This window comes from Megalobrama amblycephala, linkage group LG15, assembly GCF_018812025.1.
Source record: "Megalobrama amblycephala isolate DHTTF-2021 linkage group LG15, ASM1881202v1, whole genome shotgun sequence".
Classification (NCBI taxonomy): domain Eukaryota; kingdom Metazoa; phylum Chordata; class Actinopteri; order Cypriniformes; family Xenocyprididae; genus Megalobrama; species Megalobrama amblycephala.
Window position 1 is genome coordinate 29,827,694 of NC_063058.1, and position 11,972 is coordinate 29,839,665.

Below are 11,972 nucleotides of genomic sequence, written 5' to 3' on the forward strand. Positions count from 1 at the left end.
GGTGTGCCTAATTTCGACCCCCTGCCATATTATTACCCCCCTCGTTGATGTCGCTGATTGCCTAATCTTCAAGGGTTAGTTCACCCAAAAATAATGTAATTTATTACTCACCCTCATGCCGTTCCACACCCGTAAGACCTTCGTTAATCTTCGGAACACAAATTAAGATATTTTAGTTGAAATCCGATGGCTCTGTGAGGCCTGCATAGGGAGCAATGACACTTCCTCTCTCAAGATCCATAAAGGTACTAAAAACATATATAAATCAGTTCATGTGAGTTCAGTGGTTCAATATTAATATTGTAAAGCGACGAGAATATTTTTGGTGCGCCAAAAAAACCCCAAAACGACTTATTTAGTGATGGCCGATTTCAAAACACTGCTTCAGGAAGCTTCGGAGCGTTTTTTGTGTCGAATCAGCAGTTCGGAGCGCCAAAGTCACGTGATTTCAGCCGTTTGGCGGTTTGACACGCGATCCGAATCATGATTCGATACACTTGATTCATATACTCAGAATCTTCCTGAAGCAGTAGAAATCGGCCATCACTATATAAGACGTTATTTTGTTTTGTTTTTTGGCGCACCAAAAATATTCTCGTCGCTTTATAATATTAATATTGAACCACTGTACTCACATGAACTGATTTAAATATGTTTTTAGTACATTAATGGATCTTGACAGAGGAAATGTCATTGCTGGCTATGAAGGCCTCACTGAGCCATCGGATTTCAACAAAAAAATCTTAATTTGTGTTCTGAAGATGAACGAAGGTCTTACGGGTGTGGAACGGCACGAGGGTAAGTAATAAATGACAGAATTTTTATTTTTGGGTGAACTAACCCTTTAACCCCACACCTACCAATACTAGGGGGGTAATAATCTGGCAGGGGGGGAAATTCAGCACAACACCTGAAAGACTTCCGGTGGTTCTTAATGTTGCAAACTGGTGCTTGTTGTTATTTATTATCGTAAACTTTCAACGCAATATTTACTGTTTTCTTCATCTTGTTGATGTTGTTCTTATTTATGGCCACTGGGGGCGTGTGAGACACTCAAATACTATGGTACTATAGAAGTAGGCCTATAGAGCACCAATTAAAATACCATAGCACACAAATGTGTTAATAATCATCTATCTATCGTTCTGTCCGAACTCGCGATATAAATTAAAACATTTTTGCTATTTAATTTGTCCAACAAAATAAAATACCACTATATCAAATGAAGGAGTGCTAACGAAGAGCTGTTCTAAGGACAAATGTATTGTTTATATAAATATTGTACTTATTAATTGCAATATTTGATGATATAAAATAATGTTTTCCATGTTTTTGTATTATGACACATTTGCTGTTTAAGTATAATCATTTGTTTGTCCATTGTGACAAATTACCCCGTGTAGTGCCGCTGACGTTTGTTCAATGAGCTGTGTCTTTTTCTTGGGTAATAATGGTGGAAATGTTCACTAGCTCTTTTTGCAGCCAAGACACTAGTGTCGTCCCTGAGAAATTTTCAGTGTGACAACTAGCCCCCTTCATTTTCTATTATTGCGCGTGCGTGTGTGTTGGTGCTGAAGTTGCATTGCAGGGGTGGGACTCCTGCATTCAGATCTTCATCATGCGCAGAGGAAAACCCAGACACACTTCAGTTCAGATCTGATCTAAACGCGCGCGCGTCAGATGTGATCGAATCCTGCACGTGCGTCTGATGCTATATTGCGCGTTAATTGATGGATGAAAGTGTGCGCGAGCAGGAGAGGGAGAAACAGACACTGCTGAAGGTAAGAACACACATGAGTGCTCATATTTCACATGCATATCCTGCACACTGAGTTATCCTATATGCATATCTCATGCATTAATTTATTAGTGTGCTTTATGTATTTCAGACACGCATGTGCTGAATTATTGTCATGTTGCCTATTTCTGCCTGTTGGTTTCGCTTCGATGTGGAACTCGAAGTTCGGCACCGTTCACGTGCTGATGCAGTGCGCGTGCCCGCGGGTGGTTGTTATGGTGATCATGATGGACCCTCCTCTGATGGGGGCATTAATTTAACACCCAATGGCCAAATAAAACACACTGCAGCCCCTGTACAACAGCTGCGAAATGAAATGTTTGTTTTGTGCTGAATGTGCCACGTCTTTTGTGAGTGTTTTTGGACACTTTTGTGTCTGTTGTGCGTCATTTTTGTGTGTCTGAGGTGTTTTGTGCGTCTTTAGTCTCTAGTTAACGTGTCTATTGTGGTTTGTCGTTGTTCATATTTCGTGTCAGTTGTTCTGGTGGAGTTGTAACGTGTGTGGGTCTTTCTCCAGAGAGGTTCATCCTGCAGGCAGCTTCTCGTGTTTCAGTGAAAGTGTTATTATAATGAGTCATTCTGGAGATTAAAAGCACGGTTGATTTATTAGTGTTCGCTTCCTTCAGTCCTGCACGAGAGTAGCTGACAGTGCAGACTCGAGCCCCTCCATCCGCCCGCAGCACGCTTCTGATCACCGACACTATTTCATCCGCTCTGAATGCAGCGCTGTCCGCTGGAAAACAATCATATCTGAATGATTAGTGCCACAGGATCGTTTAAAGCATCTTGATTAGCTCTAGTGATTTAGTTTCGCTGGCCATGGATGGTTTGGGCCTCCTGGAATTTCAGTCCTTGTTAGTGGAGTGGCTTTCAGAAGAAAATCAATTTGTTTTTTAAGGCTTTTTAGAATCAGTTTAGATGCTCTTTACAGAATATTAACTGTGAATTTAGGGGTTTATGAAAGATATAGATCTTTAAAGGGATAATTCACCCAAAATCATGTCATTATTTTCTCTGATTTTTTTTCCTTAGTAGGCCTACACAAAATGTCCTCTTTTTATTATTAAACAACAAATGGCATAAATTGAATATATATGATTAACAAAATGATAAACGGTTTTCCTGTGAAAAATTTTTTTTTGCCATGCCTTAACCCTTAAATGCATACCTCGGGTCTTTAGTGACCCGGGACGTCATTCAGTGCCCTCCTCCTCTTTCATTTTTAAAGTTAGACATCAACCTTCTTGGTATTCCTCAATCAAATCATTATAGAGAATATAACAAGAAAAAAATCATAAAATTATAAAAAAGAATGCCTTTTTTTGTACTCATTTTTTGTAAAAAATTGTATAGGGTCGCTAATGACCCGAGGTGTGTATCAGTGTAAGTATATTTTTTTTGCACAACATTAATTGAATTTTAGATGACGGAATAAGTGCAGTTTACCTTTATTCCACAAGGTGGCAATGTCTGATACACAATGATGAAGTGATGATTCATTCAGACAAAAAACGAAAGAATAAGCAAAAAGGTTTGAGAATGTGTTTGAGATCACGAATGGGCTCATATTCGTGACCTCAAACATAAAACTAGCCTATTATTTGCTGAATTTACTGGGAAATGAGCTCTGATGAGGACAGTGATGATGGCATAAAACATCTGCTCAAAGTGAACCCTTTCAAGCTCCGAAAGGTAACAAAATACGATTTATTTTATTCTTCTGTAATTGTTACTCTAATATAAGAAGAGTTTTATATTATCACGACAGGTAGAGATCCTTCCGTGTTAGATATAGATCCGAGCCGATAAAGACTCGAATATGTAAGAATGATTGGCGAAACAGTCATGCATTTAAGGGTTTAAACAGCTTGAATGTAACTCTACACCCTTTCTTTATTTAATATACACAAATCGATGAATATGTTAATTAGCTCCGCCTCCACTCACTTGCGCGAGCTCGGAGATCCACTCGGTCAACTTACTGAGGTAAACGCTGCACAGTGGTATCGCTCTTTACAATGTCGGACACATAACTGTAATTAATATAATTAGCCTTTAGCTTGACTATGTTATCAAACAGTTAATAATGTGTTGCTAATGTTACACATTCTAATCAGACAGTCGCGAGTCAGACAGTTGCCTTCTAACAAACTAGTATCCTTATAAACACTTTGAACAACTCAGAACGCCATTGGAGAAAGGCATATAGTTCATCATAACATCGTAATATACATCATACACCCGCCATATTGCTAAATCTACATGATTTTTCACATCAACAGAAAATAGTTTCTCTAGATAAGACCCTTATTCCTCGTCTGGTATCGTTTAAAGCCCTTTGAAGCTGCACTGAAACTAATTTTGACCTTCAACCATTTGGAGGCCATTGAAGTCCACTATATGGAGAAAAATCCTGGAAAGTTTTCATCAAAAACCTTAATTTCTTTTCGACTGAAGAAAGACATGAACATATTGGATGACATGGGGGTGAGTAAATTATCAGGAAATTTTAATTTGAAAGTGAACTAATCCTTTAAAGCTGTGGTTACTATTACATTTTTCTTGATTTGTTCTTATTGCATCATGATTGGTCAATACAAATAAAAGTTAATTGAGGATTTTAATAAATATGTAAATAATACTAAAATAACACTGCATGAGGGTGAATAAATTATTGGCTGAACTATCCCTTTAAACCTAGACCTTTAGGTCTGTAAGGTAAAGACTTTAATCTCTATACAACCACTTCAATCTTATTTCACTAATGGCGTCCTCATAAAAGGCAAGAGAAGCGATCATCACTTTTCTACACAACCTGACAAGAAAGAAGCCAAAGCGAACTGAAGAAAGCAAGCTTGGGATTTCTGCTCCGTGATTCATTGTTTATCAAGATGAAGGTTTACAGCTCAAGTGAACGTGCCATTTGGGAAATTATTTTGGGATATTGGCTTCAGCATCCAGACAGTATCACTGTTCCAAGAGTGTGTGTGTGTCCATCTGTGCTCCTGTAGTCATCACAGACTGAGCGTGGGCTGTTACACAAACACACACACTTACATAGAGCTGCTGACATTCCTGACAGTGCGACTTCAACACATATTCATTAGATATTCTGTTTCCGAATCCCAGCTCTCATAACCCTGCGGTTGAGAGCATGAGCGCTCGGGTCTCAGATGCTTTAATTGGCCCGTTGTCATAATCTTCTGCAGGAGTCTTCCTCAGCTCCCGCTGCTCCCTTCATCTCATTATTACCCACAAGTCTCGGCGTGACTCGTAGCATATACGCCTCTCACTTTCTCTCTTTTTATATCTAACTTGACTTTTTTTCATGCTTCAGGTGTCTTTCCCAGGTTTGAAAGATTGAATCGCTGATGCTTCAGTACCCTTTTAACAATTTACCACAGTAACATCCATAGCTTCTGTCAAAAATACCATAGTAATTGCAAACTGTGGTAAATTGCGATTAACCACCACTGTCACAGAAATTAAATTAAAATGAGAGAACGATTCTGAAAGCATGTAATTATGCCACTTGCCAAAAGTATCACAGTAATGCACATAATACTAATATATTTAGTTAATTTGTACATGTAACATGGCAATACCATGTTTTTTGGGGGTATTTACCACAGCAATACCATATTTTTCTGGACATTTGTTTCCATGCACCATGGTAATACCATGTTTTTTGGGGGTATTTACCACAGCAATACCATGTTTTTCTGGACATTTGTTTCCATGCACCATGGTAATACCATGTTTTTTGGGGCATTTACCACAGTAATACCATGTTTTTCTGGACATTTGTTTAAATGCACCATGGTAATACCATGTTTTTTGGGGGCATTTACCACAGTAATACCATGTTTTTCTGGACATTTGTTTACATGCACCATGGTAATACCATGTTTTTGGGGCATTTACCACAGTAATACCATGTTTTCCTGGACATTTGTTTAAATGCACCATGGTAATACCATACTTTTGGGGCATTTACCACAGTAATACCATGTTTTTTTGGACATTTGTTTAAATGCACCATGGTAATACCATGTTTTTGGGGCATTTACCACAGTAATACCATGTTTTTCTGGACATTTGTTTAAATACACCATGGTAATACCATGTTTTTGGGGCATTTACCATAGTAATACCATGTTTTTCTGGACTTTTGTTTACATGCACCATGGTAATACCATGTTTTTGGGGCATTTACCATAGTAATACCATGTTTTTCTTGACTTTTGTTTACATGCACCATGATAATACCATGTTTTGTGGGGTATTTCCCTCAGTAATACCATGTTTTTCTGGACATTTGTTTACATGCACCATGGTAATACCATGTTTTTTTGGGGCATTTCGCTCAGTAATACCATGTTTTTCTGGATATTTGTTTACATGCACCATGGTAATACCATGTTTTTGGGGCATTTACCATAGTAATACCATGTTTTTCTGGACATTTACATGCGCCATGATAATACCATGTTTTTTGGGGCATTTCCCTCAGTAATACCATGTTTTTCTGGACATTTGTTTACATGCATCATGGTAATACCATGTTTTTGGGGCATTTACCATAGTAATACCATGTTTTTCTGGACATTTACATGCGCCATGATAATACCATGTTTTTTGGGGCATTTCCCTCAGTAATACCATGTTTTTCTGGACATTTGTTTACATGCATCATAGTAATACCATGTTTTTGTTTTCCAAACTTTTGTTTACATGCACATAGTAATACCATGTTTCTGGGGCATTTACCACAGTAATACCATGTTTTTCTGGACATTTGTTTACATGCATCAAAGTAATACCATGTTTTTGGGCGGCATTTACCACAGTAATAACATGTTTTTCTGGACATTTGTTTACATGCATCAAAGTAATACCATGTTTTTGGATGGCATTTACCACAGTAATAACATGTTTTTCTGGACATTTGTTTACATGCATCAAAGTATAGACTATAAAACCATAAACCATAAAACCATATTTTTGGATATGTACCATAGTAATTATGTGGCATTTTAATGTTTTTTAGACATGGCCAATGTTAAAACCATGTTTTTCTGGACATTTGTTTACATGCATCTTGGTAATACCATGTTTTGGGGGGCATTTACCACAGTAAAACCATGATTATTTGGATAGGTACAATGGTGAAGCCACGTTTTTGACATATGCCATATGTACCATAGTAATGATATTTAGACATGGGCCATGTTGATACCATGTTTTCTGGCTTTGGTATTGTGTACCATGAATATGGTTATAATTCAAAAATACCATAGTACCATTGTCTGACCACCGGAATCCATCACTTTACCATAGTACAACCACAGTATGTTATTTGTAAGGGTTATTATGGTTTGTAATAACAATAATTCTGTTAACTATACCATGGTAAATGTATAAATGCCATGTTTAAGAATGTGTTTGCTGTGTTTTAGGTGGCACTATGTCTGTACAGGGTCAGGATATTTCTGAATATCATCTGAGCGGTGAGCAGTCATCATTCATACGCCTCTTGATTTCATATGAGTCCCTCATAAGTGAGTTTCTGATTGTGTTTTGTGTGTGTTTGTGTGTCAGTGGTGCTGAACCCGCCTGGCTGGGAAGTGTGTTTGTATGTGTTTGGGTTCCTGGTTCTGTTTGCTGTGGTTATAGTGAATCTGTGGAAGTTATATAAATCCGGCTCCTTCCCAACTCCCTCTCCATATCCAAACTTCCACTTCCGCTACCTGCAGGAGAAATATGGCTCCTCCCACTCTGAGATCAGACAAAAGGTAAGCAGGGGTTTTCAAACTGGGGTCTACAAGGGGTCTGCAGGAGATCTGAGAAAGGAAAATTTATTATAAAAAAGTATTATAATAATGATTTATCAAATATATCAAATTTAAATTTACAAAATATTGTCTTTATAATATGATGCTTACTGTTTTTCGTGCAGCGTGTTGCAGCTTCCAACCAGCGGAGGGCGTCCTCTGCGAGCCGAAAGCCGAGTCTCCAGCTGTTGGACACTCCAGATGGTCTTCGGGATCTCGGAACGCTGGAGCTGATGAGCCGAGAGTTGGATCAGAGCGGAGGCACGCTGAATCGTTCCATGTCCTCTGAATCGCTGTGTTCCATCTCTTCCGTCGCTCAAACCTTCGGGCACGACTTTACGGTGGGACAGCTGGAGGTCACGCTGGAGCTGGACACTCGAGCTTCACTTCTGCTCGTCTCACTGCACCAGGGTAAAGACCTGCTGGAGAAGGAGGAGGAGAACTTCCCTGGATGCTACATCACTGTCACTCTGGTTCCTCAGCAGATCAGTCTGGGAGCCACACAGGTATTATAAATCATAAGACACCTGTCTTTTCATGAAAAATATTGATTTTTCTTTCCCTTTTCATATTAAACAGCTAGACACCTGTTCTCCCTCATTACCTACCTTGTTTGCTCTCCTATTTATTCTCCTTGTGTTTGCAGTCCTGTGCTGGATTGTTGTCTTATGTTTCCCTTCTGTGATTCCTTTTAGTCAAGTCAAGTCAAGTCTGTTTTCCCTCTCGGGGTAGTTTTGTTTGTTTTTGTTTCATTTTTATTATTAATAAAAAACCTATTTCTCCTGCAATTGAGTCCTCGCTCATCCTTCCCTCACCCATACCTGACAGAATGATCCAGCCATAATGAGGACTCAGCGGAAGAAGGGCTTGTGTCATCCACCAGCTTCCACCCTCTCCAGCCCTCTCTATGACAGCATTCTCCAGTTCAAGGCTTTGAGCTCCCTTCATCAACGGGGGAATGATTTGAGGAGGTTTGCACTGGAATTCAACAGTGTTGCAGAGGGACTGGGGTTTAATGATGCAGCTCTCAAGGACCTATTTAATTATGCCCTTGATGAGCCCCTCAACTGATGTAGAATGAGAGGGCTGGACCACCTGACCTTTGAGGCTTTTGTGGAGTTTCTCGCTTGCCAGACCGCCCTTGCCCTGCCGGCGCCACCAAAGCTCCTTGCCCTGCCTGTGCCGCCCTTGATGCCTGTCGAGCAGGCCCTGCCCTTGATGCCTGTCAAGCAGGCTCAGCCCTTGGTGTCTGCACTACTGGCTCCACCCATGCTTTCTGCCAAGCCAGTTCTGACCTTGCTGCCTGCCCTGCTTGCTCCACCCATGCTCCCAGCTCCACCCCTAAGCCTGCTGGAGCCCACCTGGTCCATTCCTCCAGCACCACCCTGGCCCTCAGCCAGGACTCCAGACCTGCTGGAACCCGCCTGGTCTATTCCTCCAGCACCTCCCTGGCCCTCAGCCAGGACTCCAGACCTGCTGGAGCCCGCCTGGTCAATTCCTCCAACACAACCCTGGCCCTCAGCCAGTACTCCAGACCTGCTGGAGCCCGCCTGGTCCATTCCTCCAGCACCACCCTGGCCCTCAGCCAGGACTCCAGACCTGCTGGAACCCGCCTGGTCCATTCCTCCAGCACCTCCCTGGCCCTCAGCCAGGACTCCAGACCTGCTGGAGCCCGCCTGGTCTATTCCTCCAACACAACCCTGGCCCTCAGCCAGTACTCCAGACCTGCTGGAGCCCGCCTGGTCCATTCCTCCAGCACCACCCTGGCCCTCAGCCAGGACTCCAGACCTGCTGGAGCCCACCTGGTCCATTCCTCCAGCACCGCCCTGGCCCTCAGCCAGGACTCCAGACCTGCTAGAGCCCGCCTGGTCCATTCCTCCAGCATGACCCTGGCCCTCAGCCAGGACTCCAGACCTGCTGGAGCCCGCCTGGTCCATTCCTCCAGCACTGCCCTGGCCCTCAGCCAGGACTCCAGACCTGCTAGAGCTCGTCTGGTCCATTCCTCCAGCACCGCCCTGGCCCTCAGCCAGGACTCCAGACCTGCTGGAGCCCGCCTGGTCCATTCCTCCAGCACCGCCCTGGCCCTCAACCAGGACTTCAGACCTGCTGGAGCCCGCCTGGTCTATTTCTCCAGCACCACCCTGGCCCTCAGCCAGAACTCCAGACCTGCTGGAGCCCGCCTGGTCCATTCCTCCAGCACCACCCTGGCCCTCAGCTTGGACTCCAGACCTGATGGAGCCTCCCTGGTCTGTCCCTCCGGTCTCGCCCTGGTTTTCTGCCAGGACTCCAGACCTGCCTGAGCCTCCTTGGCTCAACCCTCCCATCCCTCCCTGGTCATCTGCTTGGTCTCCAGACCCACCTAAGACTGCTGTTATTTTCCTGCGGGCTCTGACTTGGCTCCCCTCCCTCCCTCCCCTCTTTGTCTCTGTGTATTAATCTTTTTTTCTTGTTGTCATGTTGGTGTTTTGGTCTTGTGTTGTTGTGTATGTTGGTCTTGTGTTGTCATATGTTTCTGTCTTGTGTTTGGTGTCCCTCTAAGGGATGGCAGGATGGCTAGTGTATTTCTTGGTTTTGTGACAGAGCTCTGACACTCCCATTTTTGTCCTGTCTTTGTGTGAGCGTACAGACTTGAGAGTTCTCGAGCCGTGCACCTACTTCTCTGCTTGTCTTGTTTCATGTTGGGAGCGTGGCGTTCGGCGTGGCGTTCAGATCCAGACACTCATGTCTAGTTTAGTTTCGGTTTCGTGTCGGGATTCATACACTCGTGCTCCCTGTTCTGTCTTTATTGTGAGCACACGGTTTGTGTGTACTGAGCTCGTTTCATGTTTTGTGAGCGCCTAGTCAGTTCTTATTGGCCAGGCGCTCTTGTATTGTCATGTTTTGTGTATGTTTTGTTGCTTTCACGTTGTGTTTTTGTCTTGTGCTGTGTAGCAGTTTGTGTTTTACGGGCTGCATGGGTTTTCTCATTAGCTGCGTGTTCATGTCTCATTTTGTGCTTGTGTTTTTGTCATGTTTCGTGTGAGCACATTGTCATGTGTTTCTTTGTGCCATGTGCTCTCATGTCTATTGTCTTGACCCCGCCCATCTCATTATTGGTTCATTTTCCCCACCTGTCCTCCCTCATTACCTGCCTTGTTCGCTCTCCTATTTATTCTCCTTGTGTTTGCAGTCCTGTGTTGGATTGTTGTTGTATGTTTCCCTTCTGTGATTCCGTCAAGTCAAGTCAAGTCAAGTCAAGTCAAGTCAAGTCAAGTCAAGTCAAGTCAAGTCAAGTCAAGTCAAGTCAAGTCAAGTCTGTTTTCCCCCTCGGGGTAGTTTTGTTTGTTTTTGTTTCATTTTTATTATTAATAAAAAGCCTATTTCTCCTGCAATTGAGTCCTCACTCATTCTTCCCTCACCCGTACCTGATCAGCCAATCAGAACAGAGCTCATTTAAATATAGAACTCTTCAAGTTTACAAAAACATCCAGTTTAATTCTTAGGATCATAAAAAGAGTGTAAAATTATCATGTAAAAATCATATCAACACCAACTTTTCTTGTATCTATATCATCATCATATATCATCAGTGTCACTGAAACATCTCTTTCTGTCATTCTCTTCTGCAGGTCAAGAGAAACGCCTTCACTGTGGTGTTTGACGAGCGGTTTTCTGTTCCTTTGGATTCAGTAAATCTGGATGAGAACAGTCTGCGATTCTCCACCTTTGCTGTCGATTCAGACGAACGGAACATCAGTGCTGGAGTGGCAGAACTTAAACTGTCGGATCTGGACCTGACATTCCGGCCGTTTAACGCCTGGCTCTACCTGCAGGACATCAACAAGGTACATCACACCTGGTCTGGATGCGTCATTCTACCTCTGAACTGGAAAAAATGAAAGTCAATAAACGTCCTCCTATATGTAGAAATGGAAAGAATGAGTTTTGTTCAGAGGGTTCAATTCATAGAAGTACTTCAAAAAGCTGATTCACTTCTTCTCCTCAGGCTGTGGATGCTGTCGGGGAGATCCTGTTGTCTCTCAGTTATTTGCCGACTGCAGAACGTCTCACCGTTGTCATTGCCAAAGCCAAGAACCTGGTCTGGACTAATGGAAAGACCACAGCAGGTGTCAAGCTGAGCAACATCTGCGTCAACTGATTACTGCTTACTGGCTAGAACAATGACTAGATAATAGGAATATTGTTCCAGGAACAGAATGCAGGAATATCTCCTACTGTGTTAAATTATATTGTGTGAAAGACATGTACTGAATGTTGTCTCTTTCCACGTGAACAGATCCGTTTGTTAAGGTTTACCTGCTCCAGGACGGCAGGAAGATCAGTAAAAAAAAGACATCCAT

At 42.4% G+C, this 11,972-nt stretch overlaps 1 protein-coding gene across 2 annotated transcripts in view; it reads left to right on the top strand.

Annotated features, from left to right (window-relative positions):
• The first annotated feature begins 744 nt into the window (after positions 1–744).
• Positions 745–11,972, top strand: part of syt12 (synaptotagmin XII) — a 17,654-nt gene continuing 6,426 nt past the window's right edge. Inside the window, exons 1-7 of one of the 2 annotated variants that reach the window (XM_048159277.1) lie at positions 745–798; positions 7,258–7,308; positions 7,400–7,593; positions 7,758–8,138; positions 11,241–11,456; positions 11,618–11,738; positions 11,909–11,972. The exon at positions 11,909–11,972 is cut by the window's right edge and continues 70 nt beyond it. In XM_048159277.1, coding sequence (XP_048015234.1) covers positions 762–798; positions 7,258–7,308; positions 7,400–7,593; positions 7,758–8,138; positions 11,241–11,456; positions 11,618–11,738; positions 11,909–11,972 — 1,064 coding nt within the window. In that variant the 5' untranslated portion in view covers positions 745–761. Of the gene's footprint in view, positions 799–1,477; positions 1,782–7,257; positions 7,309–7,399; positions 7,594–7,757; positions 8,139–11,240; positions 11,457–11,617; positions 11,739–11,908 lie in introns of those variants that run through there. The other variant, XM_048159278.1, reaches the window with a different exon arrangement.